The sequence below is a fragment of the Acipenser ruthenus genome, chromosome 48, assembly GCF_902713425.1.
Source record: "Acipenser ruthenus chromosome 48, fAciRut3.2 maternal haplotype, whole genome shotgun sequence".
NCBI classification, from domain to species: domain Eukaryota; kingdom Metazoa; phylum Chordata; class Actinopteri; order Acipenseriformes; family Acipenseridae; genus Acipenser; species Acipenser ruthenus.
Window position 1 is genome coordinate 492,812 of NC_081236.1, and position 19,465 is coordinate 512,276.

The 19,465-nt window shown below is 45.8% G+C and overlaps 1 protein-coding gene across 3 annotated transcripts; it reads left to right on the forward strand.

The window, feature by feature from the left end:
• The first annotated feature begins 1,246 nt into the window (after positions 1-1,246).
• On the forward strand, positions 1,247-19,229 carry LOC117404449 (E3 ubiquitin-protein ligase RNF167). 3 transcript variants are annotated; one of them, XM_059014537.1, is made up of 11 exons: positions 1,247-1,685; positions 3,942-4,017; positions 4,506-4,611; positions 5,128-5,208; positions 5,372-5,494; positions 6,551-6,638; positions 6,872-6,962; positions 7,823-7,928; positions 8,406-8,499; positions 15,291-15,371; positions 16,342-19,229. In XM_059014537.1, the coding sequence occupies exons 3-11, from the start codon at positions 4,516-4,518 to the stop codon at positions 16,713-16,715; spliced, it is 1,134 nt and encodes a 377-aa protein (XP_058870520.1). In that variant the 5' UTR covers positions 1,247-1,685; positions 3,942-4,017; positions 4,506-4,515; the 3' UTR covers positions 16,716-19,229. The 3 variants fall into 3 exon arrangements, with proteins under 3 accessions (XP_058870520.1, XP_058870523.1, XP_058870521.1); XM_059014538.1 differs by lacking the exon at positions 1,247-1,685 and adding an exon at positions 2,251-2,398; XM_059014540.1 differs by lacking the exon at positions 3,942-4,017.
• Positions 19,230-19,465: the final 236 nt, after the last annotated feature.

The window sequence follows — 19,465 nt, forward strand, 5'->3', positions numbered from 1 at the left end:
GTTCAGCCTGGCTTCCTTCATTCCACAGATACCGCTGAAGAGAGGACAGTATCCCGGCTCATCCCCTTATAAAAGCTTTCCATAGTAAAAGCACAGCAAAGAGTGATAAAGCACAGAGAAAGCATGGTGAAGCACAGAGAGGTGTGGTAAAGCACAGGGAAGCATTGTAAAGCACAGAGAGGTCTGGTAAAGCATAGGGAAGCATTGTAAAGCACAGAGAGGTCTGGTAAAGCATAGGGAAGCATTGTAAAGCACAGAGAGGTGTGGTAAAGCATAGGGAAGCATTGTAAAGCACAGAGAGGTGTGGTAAAGCATAGGGAAGCATTGTAAAGCACAGAGAGGTCTGGTAAAGCATAGGGAAGCATTGTAAAGCACAGAGAGGTGTGGTAAAGCACAGGGAAGCATTGTAAAGCACAGAGAGGTGTGGTAAAGCATAGGGAAGCATTGTAAAGCACAGAGAGGTGTGGTAAAGCATAGGGAAGCATTGTAAAGCACAGAGAGGTCTGGTAAAGCATAGGGAAGCATTGTAAAGCACAGAGAGGTGTGGTAAAGCATAAATTTAAAAAAAAAAAACATGGCAAAATAATGCACAGTACTGTATTAGTATGAGCTTGATTAGCCACAGTGTGTAGGTAACAAGCTCAGGTGTGTCCTATCTGACGAGTAAAACCACAGGGATGGAAATCAGACTCCCATTGCACTGCAGTTTGATGCATTCCCGATTTTACTATGAGTTTAAGAAGACACACCTCAGCTTGTCACCCATACACTATGGTTTCAGGTAGTCTTGCACTTTCTGGGTCACCTGTTGGTCAGGGAAATTGTCGCCACCCACCTTCATGGTCAGTAACAAACCAGCTGCTTCCCTCCCTTGTGACTGACATGCTTTGCAGCCAGTAAGAGGCTCTGACAAGTGAAGATGCTAATACGGGTGGTTTAGCACTCAGGCTCATTCTGTCCTCATTCCAATGGCAGTACAGTGTATTTCATTTTTCGAGTTACAGTGCCACCTGGTGGTACAACTGTGTGGTGTTTTTATATATAAAAAAAAAAAAAAAAAAAAAAAAAAAAAAAGTAGGGGGGGGCCACATTAATTCGTTGTAACACCAGACGTGACTTTTAGAGAGAGAAATATTTTTTATTTGTCAGTAGCCTATTTGAATTTGCTGGTGTGTGTTTTTCTCACTGTTCTTGCTCGAAACCCCAGCTCTAGTTATATTAGGAAAAAAAAAGTTGCATTTATATATATATATATATATATATATATATATATCACAGAAAACTCCACATATCTGAAACGACTTGCCTGCTTCGTCCGAAAAAAAACAAGCGTGACGCCCGATATCCTTGCTTTTCCTCCCCAAGTCGGCGAAAGGGTTAACGGTGGGAAAACAACGCGAGGCCCGGGACCTGCGCGACTCCATCTTGGCCCTCACACACAAACAGTAAACACAAGAAACCGAGAGACGAGAGCGGCGGGTACTTACCATAATAGAAAACAAGGAAGCTGCCAAAAACCAGCCAAACCCGTTTTAACACGACAGGAGGCGATTAAAACAAACACCGCTGTTAATATCTTCGTTATCCCTAATTGGAGTCGAGCAGCGAAAGAGACGAAAGGGGTTTTTAAATACAGTTTGGCCTGAAAGACGACCCAGGCAGACCAGCCTCCCGGAGTTTGTTTGGTAAGGAAACGAAAGCTTTGTGTTTTTATCCTGGCATTGATTGCGATGTAAATAAACACGTACTTGCTTGGCATTTGTAACTACCGTTAAAGTTTAATTAATTTCTTAATGAGGTTGTGACAAAGGGAATTTGTAACGATGATTATAGTCAATTCGTTAGTTGAAACTCGGGGGCGAAAAAAAATCTTAAATTTACTTAAACAAGTGTACGCATCAAACCGTAATTTGTTAAAATATACTTGTACTCATATTTTATTGGGTACTGTATTTTTCAAACCACAAATCTTGTGTGCCATTTATTCTGTGGTGTAACTTTACAGTTTATAGGCGTTTTCTGACCAAAATTGTGAACATTGTCGATTTGCTTCAATAATAGTATATCTTTTTTTTTTTCATTTTTCTAAACCGTTGTTCTAAAACAGCATGTATGCCACAGATTTGATCATATTATATTGTAAATACTAAAAACTTTACATTATTCTTAGGAATTACATTTATTACTCAGAACATGTAAACTCTTTCATTTCACTCAGCTGAAACAAAATGGCATATATATATATATTCATACAAGGAGGTGAGGTGACTTGCTCAGGGTCACACAGTGAGTCAGTCAGTGGCAGAGGTGGGATTTGAACCGGTGACCTTCTGGTGACAAGCCCCTGGACTTTAACCACTGGACCACGCTGCCTCCTGAGCTTGATTAGCCACTGTGTGTAGGTAACAAGCTCAGAGGTGTCTTATTAGACTAGTAAAATCACAGGGATGGGAATAAGACTCCCCCTGCACTGCAGAATGCCAATCCGTCATTTTTTTCACACTGTGGATCCACAGCAAAGCCATCAGACCTATAGTGCCAGAGGTCAACACAGATCTGAATGGCTGCACTGCAGCCCTATCGGCGACAGAGGTCGCTGTTGCATGGTGAACCGTGGATTCCCCTGCCGACCTACTCCCTCAGCCAACTGTGTGCCGCCCCCTAGGAACCCCCGGTCACAGTCAGCAATGACGTAGCCTGGATTCGAACCCGCGATCTCCAGGCTATAGGGCGCATCCTGCACTCCACGCGGGGAGTGCCTTTACTGGGCCACTCGAGAAAGGTATCCAGGCTTATCCGTCCACGCTGTCACTAGGGTGTCGCCACTAGACAGAGAGATCGCTTTTGAGACGAAATAAACAGGCTTCGCTTTAATCCAGGGCTTCTCAAACCCCCGGTCCTGGGGTCGTCATCCCAACCGAGCTCTCAATTACTGAACTAGACTCTTAATTGACGCTTAATTAGATCTTTTTAATTATTTTGAGCTCTTAAACAGCTGCAGATTTCAAGTTCGCTGTAACATTTTATAAGTAACTTGAACTCTGTTTTAAGAGCTGAGAACGATTAAAAAGGTTTAAGCAAATTAGTAGCTCAGTTAAGGGTCTAGTTAAGGGATTGAGAGCTCAGATGGAAAACCAGCACACACAGGGGGTCCCCAGAACCGGTTTTGAGAAGTCCTGCTTTAATCAAAGTGTAAGTCATCCTTAGGTAATAAACGCTCGACAGTGCTGAATTGAAAGGGAAGGTCTAAGACCAAACGAGAAGATTCTTATACCAGCGAGAGGTGGCTACAGTCGTGTTCGTGTGTGGTTTTGTTTTTTTGAAGAAATGAAAGTGATCATGGAGAAGTGAGCCCGGAGAGGGGCAAGCTCTGTTACAGTCATGAGGTCTGCTCCGTTCTCAGTTGGAAAACTGTCTCGGACGCGGTTGGTTGAGATCAGGCTCCCACGTGGAAATCGATTTCTTAAAAGGCTCTGTTTCAGTTTTTCAAATGTCACGCTGGACGCCTGCGCCAAACCACAAAGAGCCACATGACGGGAGTGTTGTTTATATACAATAGAGAGAGGATGTTGTGAGAATATAACAGCCTCCCTTCTCTTTCTGTGCTCCACCAGCACAGAGCAGAGGGAGGTTGTCCAGAGAGTATAAGAGCCTCCCTTTCTCTTTCTCTGCTCCACCACCACAGAACAGAGGGAGACTGTTCAGAGAGTATAAGAGCCTCCCTTTCTCTTTCTCTGCTCCACCAGCACAGAGCAGAGGGAGGCTGTTCCGAGAGTATAACAGCCTGCCTTTCTCTCTCTGCTCCACCAGCACAGAGCAGAGGGAGGCTGTCAAGAGAGTATAAGAGTTTCTCTTTCTCAGCTCCACCTGCACAGAGCAGAGGGAGGCTGTTAAGAGTCTATAAGCTAATTATATATTTAATTTTCTTGTTAATATTTCAGCGTTGTTGATCAACTAACTACAGACCCAGTCGAATGACAAGCACACAGACTCTACTGCACAGTGTCTGCATTCGAGGTAAGGTGTCATACTGCTGGTATTTTATGGCTTTCTAAACACTGCAGAACAATATACAGGGCTGGAAAGAGAACTCCACTCTCCACACTGCAGAGTGCTCTAGCAGTATAGGAAAGAGAACTCCCCTCTCCACACTGCAGAGCGCTCTAGCAGTATAGGAAAGAGAACTCCACTCTCCACACTGCAGAGCGTTCTAGCAGTACAGGAAAGAGAACTCCACTCTCCACACTGCAGAGCGCTCTAGCAGTATAGGAAAGAGAACTCCACTCTCCACACTGCAGAGCGCTCTAGCAGTATAGGAAAGAGAACTCCACTCTCCACACTGCAGAGCGTTCTAGCAGTATAGGAAAGAGAACTCCACTCTCCACACTGCAGAGCGCTCTAGCAGTATAGGAAAGAGAACTCCACTCTCCACACTGCAGAGCGCACAAGTAGTGGGTTCTCTCGGCTGTAAGAATGCGCTATCGTCTCCGTGTCGCCCCCTGCAGGTCAGTGAAGATGCTTGGGATGACGCCCCTGTCGCTGGCTCCCCTTCTCCTCTTGATGCCCTCTCTGCTGGGACAGCTGCCCTCGGCAGGAGCCTTCATTTACGCAGTGAGTACCTGGGCCAGCTGCACCAAACCAGCCAAATAAATACACTGCATGAACATAATTTAGATCTTTTATTTAACATCATGTAATCAAAGAAACGACAAAATGATCTCGCAAAAAAAAAAAAAAAAAGTCTATACCGGAAGCCATAATAGTCGTACAGTAGTATTTCATGCTAGATTTGTGAAATGTCACATTTTTCAATTCAGTTTTTCCGTCAAGTATATGGAAAACTCTAAAGCGGTGGTGTGTAATTCAATATGCTAACATCATTCAGCAGGTTTCATTCGACTTTTATGAAGCAAAATTAGTTAATTCTATATAGAGGGTGATGCACAGCTTTTGGCCAGAGCTGTACTCCACCTGCAGGCATGGAAATAAGACTCCCATTGCACACCACAGTGCACAGGTAACAAACTCAGGTCTAATTAAACTCGTAGTAAAAGTGAGTCTTCTTGCATGCTATAGTATTGTGTTGTGTTATTATTAATGCAGCTGTCTGTGTGTGTTTTCAATCAGGTATCCAATATCAACACTACCATGATGTTCGATGACCTGCCTGCGCTTTTTGGTAACCAGCTTCCTAAAGATGGGTTAAAGGTAGGTGTGTTTTTGCTGGGATAGTTAGTAACCATCGGGCCTTTTTCAGCTTTCGAATCGGTTTAATGTTGTAGTGTGCATTGCATTCAAAGCTTTGTGTGTATCATGTGTGACTGGAGATGCCCTATGGTATACAGTATTGTCCCGTCCCGGCTTTTTCCAGGGTTTTCTGGTTGATGCCCGTCCTGCCAACGCCTGCACCCCTATCGAGGGTCCCCCTGCCAGCAGCAACGGTAGCAAGTTCATCGTCCTTATCCAGAGGTACGACTGCAACTTTGACATCAAGGTAAGTCGGAGGAAGCCCAGCTGTGGTCGATGCAATACAGCTTCAGTTTTTTTATTTATTTATTTATTTTTTTAAATTTAGTAGTCGTCAGTTTTCTCCCCAATTTGGAAATGTCCAATTATAATTTTTTTTTAAGCTCCCACCCCCGCGCTGACTCGGGAGCGGGGGTGGGAGTGTGACAGTTATCCACAGCTACTTTGAGCTCCAAGCAGACGCCTGCAGGGCTGGCCTCCGTCCTCCAGGGGGCGGTAGCTCCCATACGCTGCAGGCGATTGGGGATCGGAGGACGTCTGCTGACCTGGTTGTGGGGAGTTACTGGGGAGAGGGAACACAATTGGACAAATTGGGGAGAAAAACGAAGGGTAGATTTGCTTATTTTATTTGTATATATCCCCCGGCACTTTTTCAGTTCCAGTAATCCCTGTTAAATAAAATGTTCCTCCCTTTTAGTTGCATGAAGAACTAATACCAGTTGACCTGCAGACTTCTATGAGAGGGTATATACTGTGTGTGAGGGGCTGTCGGAGTTGAGGGCTCTCGTTCTGTAGCTGTGTTCAGTGTATATACTGTGTGTGAGGGTCTGTCGGAGTTGAGGGCTCTCGTTCTGTAGCTGTGTTCAGTGTATATACTGTGTGTGAGGGGCTGTCGGAGTTGAGGGCTCTCGTTCTCTTGCTGTGTTCAGTGTATATACTGTGTGTGAGGGGCTGTCGGAGTTGAGGGCTCTCGTTCTCTTGCTGTGTTCAGTGTATATACTGTGTGTGAGGGGCTGTCGGAGTTGAGGGCTCTCGTTCTGTATCTGTGTTCAGTGTATATACTGTGTGTGAGGGTCTGTCGGAGTTGAGGGCTCTCGTTCTCTTGCTGTGTTCAGTGTATATACTGTGTGTGAGGGTCTGTCGGAGTTGAGGGCTCTCGTTCTGTAGCTGTGTTCAGTGTATATACTGTGTGTGAGGGGCTGTCGGAGTTGAGGGCTCTCGTTCTCTTGCTGTGTTCAGTGTATATACTGTGTGTGAGGGGCTGTCGGAGTTGAGGGCTCTCGTTCTCTTGCTGTGTTCGCAGGTCCTGCACGCCCAGCAGGCTGGGTACAGCGCTGCCATCGTTCACAACGTCAACTCCAACAGGCTGCTCAACATGGGCTACAATGACGGTGAGCAGCTCTCACGCCTCAAGCACAGCCCTCCCCCGAGCCTCACGCTCACTCCAGAGTGCCAGGTTAACGGTTCATTCACTCGGAGGAGGCAGACTGGAGTGAGGGGGGTGGGACATGGCTCTGAGCAGACTGTGTGTGTGTATGTGTGTGTTTCTCTGTATCTGTCACTGTGTGTCTCTGTGTGTCTCAGTGTGTGTGCGCATCACTGACCTGCCCTGTTGTACCCGCAGAGGAGACTGTGCGTCAGATCGAGATCCCCTCCCTCTTCATAGGAGCCACAGCGTCGGAGTCCCTGCATGAGTTTTACATGTACGATAAGGGGTGAGTGTCTCCGACAGGACCCGCCAGCCCTTCATAGCAACACCAAGAGGACTGCACGGCCGCGTGGTGTGCAGGGGGAGTCACACAGTCAGGGGAGCGCAGGGGTCCCCGAGGGTCTCCCCTGGTAAAGGCACGGCCGCGTGGTGTGCAGGGGGGGAATCGCACAGTCAGGGGAGCGCAGGGGTCCCCGAGGGTCTCCGAGGGTCTCCCCTGGTAAAGGCATGGCCACGTGGTGTGCAGGGGGGAGTCACACAGTCAGGGTAGCGCAGGTTCCTGGCTGTGTCAAGTTGCTGGTCTTGACTGGGGATTCCACAGGGAGCCTTGCCTCTGATGCAAGGCTAGGCGGCAACAAGGACTGAGCCATTACTGGCCAGGCACCCATTGAGATCAAAGCTGACACCTGCAGGGCTGGCCTTTGTCCTCCAGGGGTCGCCATCTCACTGAATACCCGCTGTGCAGCTCTGGGTGTAAATGAGAAAGATAATAATATAGGTGACTTTCACCTCACGACTCTCCATAGACGCATGCCCTATTATGACATCACCGGGTGACATCATGCCTTGCTGAGCTGGACTGAGCTGTACAGAACAGTCACATCTCTTTACAGGCCTCGTGACAGACAGACAGACAGACAGACGGACGAGTGCAGTCCCCTTCCAGTAGCCCTCTACTCCACCTCCCCCTTCCCCCCTGGTCTCTGGACCCTGGCAGACACACTGCCGGACAGACAGGTGGACGATGCTTGGGGGCATGCTGGTAGTCTTGCTAGCCCTGTCCCTGGAGGTCTTAGCCCCCCACTTCGGTGCCTATATCCGTGAGTCTTCAGTGCTGAGGATCCTGATCGTTGTGTTTGTCCACAGCGGTCACCTGCTCCTGCTCCCGGACTTCTCCTTCCCGCTGGGATTCTACCTCATCCCCTTCACCGGAGTGGTGGGAATAGTCGTCATAGTCATGTTCACTATCATGGTGAGTCCCAGTGTAGCCAGGGCGAGATTCAGTACATGGGGAATGACAACTGGTGTTGTTTTAAATGCGTAAATCAGAATTTTTTTTTGCTTGGTTTTGGCACTCAGCCTTGCCTTTTAGAGCAGTTTTAATGTTGAAGAAACAGGAAATTGTTAAAAATAATAATAATAATAATAATAATAATAATAATAATAATAATAATAATAAATAATTATTGCATGCAAAAATGTAAAGTTTTCTCACTTCCAGTCTGTTCGTTCTCTCGGGGCTTTTGGAGTGCGATTGTGTGCGTGTTTTGTTTTTTTTATATAAATATTTATGTTTTTATTTTGTGTTTTTTATTTGACTTTTATTCGGTCTTGTTTAACAGGCCTGTTTTTTTTTATTTTTTTATTTTTTATTTTTTATTGTGGAATGCCAGCTTGGAGTTGGCTTTGCCGTGAAAGGCGCTGTATAAAATCATTTTGATTTCTCCAGATCGTGCGCTGTGTGCAGTACCGGAAAAGAATCCGGAGAAACAGACTGACCAAGAGCCAGCTGAAGAAGATCCCTGTCCACAAATACAAGAAAGGTGAGAATCAGACCGGCCATGTCCTGTAAGATACGACAGCCTCTCAATACAGCAAACCCTGCCGTACCCCGTCCTGTAAGATACGATAGCCTCTCTCAATACAGCAAACCCTGCCGTACCCCGTCCTGTAAGATACGACAGCCTCTCTCAATACAGCAAACCCTGCCGTACCCCGTCCTGTAAGATACGATAGCCTCTCTTAATACAGCAAACCCTGCCGTACCCCGTCCTGTAAGATACGATAGCCTCTCTTAATACAGCAAACCCTGCCGTACCCCGTCCTGTAAGATACGACAGCCTCTCTCAATACAGCAAACCCTGCCGTACCCCGTCCTGTAAGATACGACAGCCTCTCTCAATACAGCAAACCCTGCCGTACCCCATCCTGTAAGATACGACAGCCTCTCTCAATACAGCAAACCCTGCCTTACCCCGTCCTGTAAGATACGACAGCCTCTCTCAATACAGCAAACCCTGCCGTACCCCGTCCTGTAAGATACGATAGCCTCTCTCAATACAGCAAACCCTGCCGTACCCCATCCTGTAAGATACGATAGCCTCTATTAATACAGCAAACCCTGCCTTACCCCGTCCTGTAAGATACGATAGCCTCTATTAATACAGCAAACTCTGCCTTACCCCGTCCTGTAAGATACGACAGCCTCTCTCAATACAGCAAACCCTACCATAGCGATCCTGTAAGATACGACAGCCTCTCTCAATACAGCAAACCCTGCCATTCCCCGTCCTGTAAGATACGATAGCCTCTCTCAATACAGCAAACCCTGCCGTACCCCGTCCTGTAAGATACGACAGCCTCTCTTAACCGATAGACCTCTGGTGCGTGTCATTTACACAAGGCTGCTATCAACTGAACGCTACTGCTGGAAACTGACCAATGCCCGTTTCATTACAAACTCTAAAACAATAAATTCAGCCCTAAGCAGGACAGAATGGATTCCGCTGCAGAACCAAGAGAAGGGCGTGTTTGGGAATTCAGTTTCACTTTTGAACCGTGTTCAGTAAAAGAAAACAAAGCGAGGGATTCGTATAATTACTGCACCGTAAAATAAATAAATAAATAAATAAATAAAATAACCAGGGATTAGTTTTGGTATCGATAAGAAGTGTTTTTGAGATGCTATTTTGTAAATCGTCAAATACTGTATTGCAGTGTGTTTGGTTTTGCTGTCGTTTTTCACAGATTTTGTTTGTCTAGTGTCTTTTAGAAAGTACCTGGCATTGTTAATTTATAATGCCCTGAAGTTAATAAGCAACTGCAATGGAGCATGACGCCTCCCTGTGAGAACGGTGTTTTTTATAATCAATGGACCCCTTGACAGATTTTATGGTACTTCCATTTTAATCTGCTTTTTAAGGTCGTTATTAGTGATTAGTTTTTATTGTTTTATTTTGCATGCCTCTTAAGATCTCCCTGATAATCGGCTCATACATCAGCCGCCTATTCAATCTGCACAGCGGAGGATGAGAGTACAGCCATTCAAATGAGCTTCTGGAAAGCTGTGTCGATTTTCAGTTTTTTTAATGACTATATTTAAAGGCAAGTTCCTGTTTTTAATAGCATGCAAACACAGCAGAAGAATTAGTTTACAGAACAGAGTTGAAACAGGCAGCTGTGGCACAAACAGCCAGCAAAGAACATAAGAGAGATTGTGATCCAGAGGAGGCGGTTTGGCCCATCTGGTTTTCGAGCAGCTGATTGATCTCAGAACTTCTGTCTCGACAGCGGGGTAACCCTGGGTTTCACCCCCCTCACCGCTCTCTGTGTCTTCCCTCTGTCCCGAGTCCATTCCCACTTAATCTCCAAGACTGATTTCAAAATCTCACAATAAACCTTCAATTCCTAACCGTTTTTGATTTGCACCACCTTTCCATTTCTGTCAGCAGTATGTTGAGGAGGGGATGAAACCCATCTTCAGATCTGAATTATTTTCTCGGACGCTTGATCATACCTTAATTTAACAAGCAAAACCTGACGTTATAATGGTATCAAAAAAATATCCCCCAGGGTGTTGAACGCAGGCTGCCGCTGCAGTTCTATTCACTTCCTCCAGGGGACGCCCTCGTCCACTCCAGATTTAGTTCCTGTCTCTGAAACTCTGAAGCACACGGCAGCGTTTCCTGAACCCCGCCCAATGTGTTTGCACTCAAGGAGGAGAAAACTAACAAACAACTGAAACAGCCAAACGTTTCAACAGAAACGCTCCATTGAAAAGGCTTTTGAAAGGCCAGAGGACAGGAAGAACGTGCTGGGATGCAGCGTGTGTCTGTGTGTTCAAGATTAACAGACCCACAAATTAGATGATTCTCAGTTTACTCTCCCAGCAGCAAGGCTCTGTTGTCCCAAGTTGAAATTTATTTGCAGTTTTGTGTAAAAAGTTATATATTAAATCATTTAGCCTAAACTTTTTAAAGAAATTGGTCAAAAGATATCTGGTGGCAGTGCGGTCCAGTGGTTAAAGTCCAGGGCTTGTCACCAGAAGGTCACCGGTTCAAATCCCACCTCTGCCCCTGACTGCCTCGCTGCGTGTGACCCTGAGCGAGTCACTTCACCTCCTTGTGCTCCGTCCTGCGGATGAGATGTTAAATCAACGTCCTATTGGAAGTGACTCTGCATATAATGCACAGTTCACAGCCTGCCTCTGTAAAGCACTTTGCGATGGTGGTCCACTATGAAAGGCGCTATATAAAAATAAAGATTTCTTCCATTCATGGTCCAGTGGTTAAAGAAAAGGGCATTTAACCAGGAGGTCCCCGGTTCAAATCCCACCTCAGCCACTGACTCATTGTGTGACCCTGAGCAAGTCACTTCACCTCCTTGTGCTCCGTCTTTCGGGTGAGTCGTAATTGTAAGTGACTCTGCAGCTGATGCATATTTCACACACCCTAGTCTTTGTAAGTCGCCTTGGATAAAGGCGTCTGCTAAATAAACAAATAATAATAACAAGTTGGGCCCTTTTTAATTATTTTAAACAGCAGTGCCACCTTTTAAGGTCAACTGAGGTACACCTGACGTTTACTAGCATGACAGCACGCCCTCCCAGCCTCCTCTGTGGTCTCCTGGCTTCGCTGTTTTAAAATGGAGCGCTTGCCGGACCGTTCAAACCTAAAGAACGAGCTGCTTCTGACTAGCCGGATATCGGCGTAGGTATTTATACCTCAATGCGAAATATATTTGCAAGCCTATAGGTGCAGCTCGAATTGGGTGCGCTTTGTCGCCCAAAGTATAGCTAAAAGAAAAAAAACAAACTGTTGCAGCCGCTTGTCTTTGCAAGACAACAGATGAGCTTCCCTTCAAGGCTTGTCGCGCAGTGTCTAGGTTTCTGCGTGTTGTTAAAAGCAGTTAGGGGGGAGTGAGTGATATCGAAAGGCTTCTTTGGAAAGCTGAGTCAAAGCGTTAGTCTTGCGAGGCGATGGGAGACAAGCTCGCTGGCTCTTCCTCCTTTACCAGAATCGCTGTGCTAGGGGTGAAGTGAAACAGGGAGGGGGGAGGGCGGGGGTTTGATCTTGGTGGCTTTTTTTTTTGCAGGTCAGCTTCCTTCAACTGTTGCCGTTTCTATGCTAGGGTTGCAAACTGATTCGATGTTGACTTTCCATGACCTTCTGAGGTGCCCCATTGCCGTTAGACTGTGGAGTGCCTGAAAATGCATACAGTCTAGTATAGAGAACTCAGTGCTGTACTGGGGATCTGAGAGCCAGCTAATTCAATACAGTCTAGTATAGAGAACTCAGTGCTGTACTGGGGATCTGAGAGCCAGCTAATTCAATACAGTCTAGTATAGAGAACTCAGTGCTGTACTGGGGATCTGAGAGCCAGCTAATTCAATACAGTCTAGTATAGAGAACTCAGTGCTGTACTGGGGATCTGAGAGCCAGCTAATTCAATACAGTCTAGTATAGAGAACTCAGTGCTGTACTGGGGATCTGAGAGCCAGCTAATTCAATACAGTCTAGTATAGAGAACTCAGTGCTGTACTGGGGATCTGAGAGCCAGCTAATTCAATACAGTCTAGTGTAGAGAACTCAGTGCTGTACTGGGGATCTGAGAGCCAGCTAATTCAATACAGTCTAGTGTAGAGAACTCAGTGCTGTACTGGGGATCTGAGAGCCAGCTAATTCAATACAGTCTAGTATAGAGAACTCAGTGCTGTACTGGGGATCTGAGAGCCAGCTAATTCAATACAGTCTAGTATAGAGAGTTCTGTACTGGGGAGCTACTGTGGAGTCAGACATCAGTGTGTATTTTTTAAATGCTGAAACGCTCTTGTAGAAGTGTGTGGGTAGCTGATAAAGGTTGTAAGCAGGCATGCTTCTGCTGTGTGTCAGATTCTTATCAACCAGATATAGGTCATGTTCCTACAGGTGCAGAGTACTGTATCACATGCATGCAATAAAAAAGAGATATACTTTTATATATCCTTATTGCAAAACTGCACAACAGCAACTGGCAGTACAGTTGGATAAGAGGTGCCTAGGCTGTGAAACACTTAAGTCCTATCAATAACGTGCTGCTTTCTGTGTCAGAAAATCTTTTTTTGAAATCGACGTGTCGCAGCAAACGTGTGTGTCTCCCTCTTAAAACGTGATATTGTGGGTTAGAGAGATTCTTCCTAAGCATTCCTCTTTACATTGCTCTTCGTAATACTGCTTAAGAAGCACGTCGCTAACCAACCTATAAGCTCAATCCTTCCTTCAACCCTGTCTTTACACCTGCACTTTCAAACCATACGCCAGTGGTACTCAATCCTGACCCTCGAGATCCAGTCCAGGTTTTCACCCCAATGAAGTCAACTGAACCTGCTGAGAGGCAAGTACCATTTCAGCCTGGTTGGAATAAAGACCTGGACTGGAGTGGATCTCGAGAGCCAGAATTGAATACCACTGCCGTACGCCAACAGCTTGATCAGAAGCATGCTGGTCATCATTTCCTAACTGCCTTTCTTTTCTCCTTTTGTGTCTTTTTTTTATTATTAGGATGTCTTGGTCGGCTTCTACAGTTTGGCAGGAAGCAGATAACCGCGTGACTGTGTTGTTGTTTTTTTTTTTTTTAATGGAAAATGTGTTTTATTTTTAAAATGTTTTCAATGTGAAAGTAGAGGCTCGCGTTCTAATGAGAGCCTCTCTTTCCCCGCTCCTAGTTTTAATGCTGCGTTGCGGTGATGAAGTCTTGAAGCGCTTTTTCTCGGCTCTGTCGGTTTTGCTCGAGTCGTTTACCTTATAAGGCAATCATCACTCTCTCTCTCTCTCTCTCTCTCTCTCTCTCTCTGCTCTACTCTGCTATTCTTGTGAGCTCCTCGCTTGCAGAAAAAAACAAACCCTGTGCCTCTACCACTTCCTCCTTTGTGGTCAGCTGCAAGACAGGAAGTGAACTGTTCTGGCTTCCTGTTTTGTAGGAGACCTGGGCGAACGGAGCGTCGTTCTCACCTTCTCCTTTCTCCCTTTCGTCTTTTTTTTTTTTTCTTATAAAAGAAAACAATGCAAGCCTGGTATATGAGAAATACTCAAACAAGATGTCAATTGATCAGCCATCTTTGTAGTTACAAACAAGGCTGTGCCTTTAAGACATTCAGCAAAGGCTCTGTTTTAATAGACACAGTTGTAGATGACAGTAGGTTATATATAGAGACAGAGAAAAGTGGTCCTTGCTTTGCTGTGTGGGGCAGCAGTGTGGAGTAGTGGTTAGGGCTCTGGACTCTTGACCGGAGGGTCGTGGGTTCAATCCCAGGTGGAGGACACTGCTGCTGTACCCTTGAGCAAGGAACTTTACCTAGATTGCTCCAGTAAAAACCCAACTGTATAAATGGGGAATTGTATGTAAAAATAATGTGATATCTTGTAACAATTGTAAGTCGCCCTGGATAAGGGCGTCTGCTAAGAAATAAATAATAATAATAAAAATAAAAAAAAACCACAGCAATGGCTCGATCAAGTTCGGAGATCAGCTGCTAGGAAGCGGACGAGCACTGATGAGCCGTCTCTGGATCGTGAATTGTCTCGTGTACTTCTGTTTGGTCGTTTAATTCATTGGTATTTAGCAGTTGGGAGTTTCGGACGGCTCCTGAACCCAATCTGAATGTGAAACTTTATTTAGCACTCCGGCAAATTAGGTACTTTTCACCGTTTTTTATTATTTTTTTATTTTTTTATTGTTGTGCTGGAATAACAAGGCAGATTGAAAACACCCAGAATACTGCACTGGAGAAATACATAATTAGAAAAAAATTAAATAAAAATAAATGCATATTTTATTAGTTCTCTGAATAATCGAAGCAGTGACCGATAGATGTAATGGACAAGATTGACCTTTGATGGCGCTCGTTTTCAGTGAAATGTCCCTGATAGGCTGGGCCTTCCATCAAAAAGCCATCCCCTAATGTCTGTTTATTTGTGTATTTGGCAGACGCCTTTATCCAAGGTGACTCACACAGGTGTAACAAGGCAGCACGGGGTTACAATGCAAAATATTTATTTAAATACAGTGTGGCTTACAGTAAGTGCGGTAGTACTACTAGAATACAATATGAACTAGGATGCAACAAGTTAGGATTACAAGGAGTTATATCTACAGTGACAGATTAGCAGTGCAAGGATAGCGCATCAGCTGAGGATCCAGTAACGTGGTGCTGAGGTCAGGTGAGTCCAGAGCAGGAGGGGCGGATCAGGAGATCTACAAGCGCAGTCTGAGCAGGGGGGGGGTCTTGTTCAGCGATAGCCAATCTTGTCCCAGCCGCTCCCTGTTCTATTGGTGTGTGTGATCTCTATCCTCGCAGGTGACGAGTATGACGTGTGCGCTATCTGCCTGGATGAGTATGAAGAAGGGGACAAGCTGAGAATCCTGCCCTGCTCCCATGGTGAGTGCCCCCCGCACAGGCCCCTCGCAGTGAATAATATTCTCCAGTCACTGTGTCTCCTTTTAGCCCCGCCTCCAGTCGGTGACTCCTGTATCCTCGCACCCAATCGCAGTTCCTCTCCTCCCAGTCGCCATGGAGAAGACTTTGAGACTATGACTTCTCGTTCATTTCTTTTCGTATTACCCTCTCTTCTCTTTTTTTTTTCTCTCACACCCAGTCGCTGTGTCTCCTCTATCCCCTCACCTCATCAGTCTCTCTTCGCTCTCCCAGACTATCGCTGTAAGTGCATGGACCCCTGACTAACCCAGTCTCTCGCTCCCTCTCTCTGTCACACACCCAGTCTCTGTGTCTCCTGTACCACCCCTCCCATATCAAATCACTCTCTCTCTCCCAGCTTATCACTGTAAGTGTGTGGACCCGTGACTCACCCAGTCAAATTCAAATTCAAATTGGCTTTATTGGCATGACAATAAAAATAATTCTGTTGCCAAAGCACATACATGGCATAACCGACTCAGTCTCTCTCTCTCTCTCTCTCTCTCTCTCTCTCTCTCTCTCTCTCTCTCTCTGTCCCTCCCAGCCTATCACTGTGCGTTGACCCCTGACTCACCCAGTCTCTCTCTCTCTCTCTCTCTCTCTCTCTCCCTCCCTCCCAGCCTATCACTGTGCGTTGACCCCTGACTCACCCAGTCTCTCTCTCTCTCTCTCTCTCTCTCTCTCTCTCTCTCTCTCTCTCTCCCAGCCTATCACTGTAAGTCTGTGGATCCCTGACTCACCCAGTCTCTCTCTCTCTCTCTCTCTCTCTCTCTCTCTCTCTCTCTCTCTCTCTCTCTCTCTCTCTCTCTCTCTCTCTCTCTCTCTCTCTCTCTCTCTCTCTCTCTCTCTCTCTCTCCCTCCCTCCCTCCCTCCCAGCTTATCACTGTAAGTCTGTGGATCCCTGACTCACCCAGTCTCTCTCTCTCTCTCCCAGCCTATCACTGTAAGTGCGTGGACCCGTGGCTCACCCAGACCAAGAAGACCTGCCCCGTGTGCAAGCAGCGAGTGATCCGCGCCGCGGAGGACTCCGAGTCCGATTCGGGATCCGAGGGGGGCGAGTCGGAGCGCACCCCACTGCTGGGGCCCCCCTCCCCGGCCAGCACAGCCCGGGCGCAGGGCCAGGACTTCGGGTCGATGGGCGAGTCGGCGAGCCTGGCACCCCCGGAGGAGAGCTACTACACCTTGGAGAACGAGGCGCGGGATTCGGAGTCGGAGGGGAGTCTCAGCGAGGCCCCCCTGCTCCCCGAGGAGCAGCCCACCGTGCAGACACACCCTGACTCTGCAGCCACAAGGCTGGTCCACGTCTAGATCTTGTCTTTCTTTTTATAAAGAATCGCTGTCATCCTGGTTTTGAGCACTACTACTACTACAACTACCACTACTTGCAGGGTCAATTTCTGCTTTTCAATTTCCTTTTTTAAAATCAATTCCCATTCCCCTTTGAGTCGATCCCAATACGTCGCTGATCAGCATGGCAATGCGCAGTTTTCCGTGAAAAAGTAGCTTCTCGAAACAGTGGGCAACGCAAAAGACTTTTAAACCGAAGTCTTCTGTTTCGTTAGGCAGTGAAACCGTCTTCAAATGGAAGCATTTGAACAGCATTTGGAAGCGTTCTTGCGTCTCTGAAATTATCAGTTCCTTCAGCGGAATTGGGAATTGACTTTTAAAAAGGAATTCAAAAACAGGAATTGACCTCAGATCAGATTACTAATACTAAAACAAAGGCAAGTGTGAGTGGTGGTGGTGGTGTTATTATTAGCATTATTATTATTATTATTATTGGCATTATTATTACTGAGATTCTGTTTTGTTTTTTGTCTTTTTTCAGTAAGTTTAAAAACCATCAAACCAAGGATGGAAATCAGACTCTCGCTGCACAGCAGTTTGATCCATTCCTGATTTTACTATGATTTTTTTAATAAGACGCACCTGAGCTTGTTGCCTAGACACACTGTGGCTAACCAAGCTGGTAGTAAAACCTGGACCGGGTGAAACTGCTGCGCAACAGGAGTCTTATTCCCATCCCTGCACAGAACAACCGCGAGAAAGTCTATACGTTTTTATTCTGTGATCTTTTCTGTAGAGAATTTTTTTTTTTGTTTAAGGTTGTTTGAAAATCAATTAATTTTCTTCTTAGATTAATGGACGGTTGAGAGGCACCTGTTTTTGCCACAGCTTCGTGCGTAGGGAGAATTTAAGTTAATAAATACAATAAGGTGGGTCTTGGGGCGCACCATTCTGCGTTTTTAAAGGGTGCTTTTATCAAACGTAATGTTTCCTGTGTTTTTTGGGGGGTGCGGAACTGAACAGTAATCTGTTTTGAGGGACCTTTTTCATCTCCATGTCCTAGAATTGTTTATTTTCACAAAATACTGAAATGAATCACTTTTTTAGAGAACGTCTTTATTTTTGACTCATTGAGACGCCCTGAAGCTTGTTAACTGTGCGATGGCTTGAAGGCGCTTTGCAGCTTCTCCATTAAGTGCTGTTGCCTTCTTCCGAAGCTGCTTTGTAAGTTTTTTGAAGCATTTTGTAACTGGCGTCGTCGACCTGCTGTTTTAATTCTCTCTTCAACTATATCGTTATGATAACGTGCGCTAGTTTTACTAACCGCAAAAGCTGCGTCTAAATACAGCTGTTATGAATTCTGCAGACGCAGCCCCTTCAGATGCTTTTATGACGCCTCGATATCAATTAAGAAACTGAAGCCTAAAAATTGTGTTTTCCCCGTCCCCGCAGCGGTGATAGAGCAGCTCCGTTTTCTGTGCGTTGAGCTTGAAATTTCACAGCTCTGATTTACGGGAACACGTCTGACTGGACTGTCCTCAAAACAGGACGCTGGGAATATATGCTGTAAACCTACCTGCCTGTCATTTTACACTTTTTTCTAAAAGTTTGAAAACTTCTAGAATGGCCACGTACTGATTTTAGATTACTTAAATTCAGGTCGCGTTGTGATTTTTACGAAGAAATTCAAAAGAAACGGGCGTCTATCATGCCTGACGCTGTCCGATTTGGCTTCGGATAGCTGCCCCCCCCTCTCGATCACAGCCGGTCAGAAACTGCAAGTGGTGAGTCCTGCTGTATAATGAACAGGTTTCGCTGCCTCCCGATCACCTCCAGTCAAATCCGTTACTCTAAAAAGCGATTTGGTTTAACGCAGTGTTTTGTGAACCCCTGATAGACTCCCAAAAGGAGCTGGGCTCTCTCAATCCTTCTGATCCAGGGCTGTCCAGTCAATCCCGATCCTGGAGGATTATTCCACTCCAGGTTTTAACAGCTACAGTGAGATCATGAACTCGGTCTGGGTGGAGGTGTGATTTGGTTCACGATTTCGAACAGGGTTGGAACAAAGACCAGGAGAGGAAGGGCCAGCTTTGCCCTGCTCTGCATAGTCCCCAACTCTCTCTCGTCTTGTACCCCAGTTTTCCCTGGATCTCAAAAGCCCCTTAACAATGTAACGCTTTCCTTCAGCTGAATTGTATATAAGATGTATTTAGCCTGTGCCATAAAACATCTACTACACTAATGTATACCGTTTCTATTGAGCCATTTATCACCCTTCTGCGGTGGGGATTGTGTTGTGATTTTGTCTTTAGACGCTTGTCCTTTTTTTGTGTTTCTCAAACAAACCACCACGTATGTTAAACTGTCTCCTGCTATCGTTTCCTGTGCTTTAGGTTACAGTGAGTGTGACCTACAGCACAGGAACTGATGCAGTGCCAGGAATCAACAGCCACTGTGCAAAATAACAAGAATTACAAAGTGATGTAATCTGGGTCAATTTTGAATGTAAAATAAAGAATCAACGTTATCTTTGAACCCTGGTGTTTCTGGTCCCTGATGACTCTTTCACGATAAGAATCGTTTTCGCTACGAGACCAAAAGCACAGGCCACCTCAAAACAGTCCCCCGAGAGGCTCATGAGTGGAGAATGAGAGGGTTTTATAGTAGAATACACACACTCCTGTGCGATGTCTCATTTTAATTTGAGTCTCTTAACAGAATCTGCCATTCTGAAATGATCATTTGATCTCGTGATCTCGCAGAGCGACCTG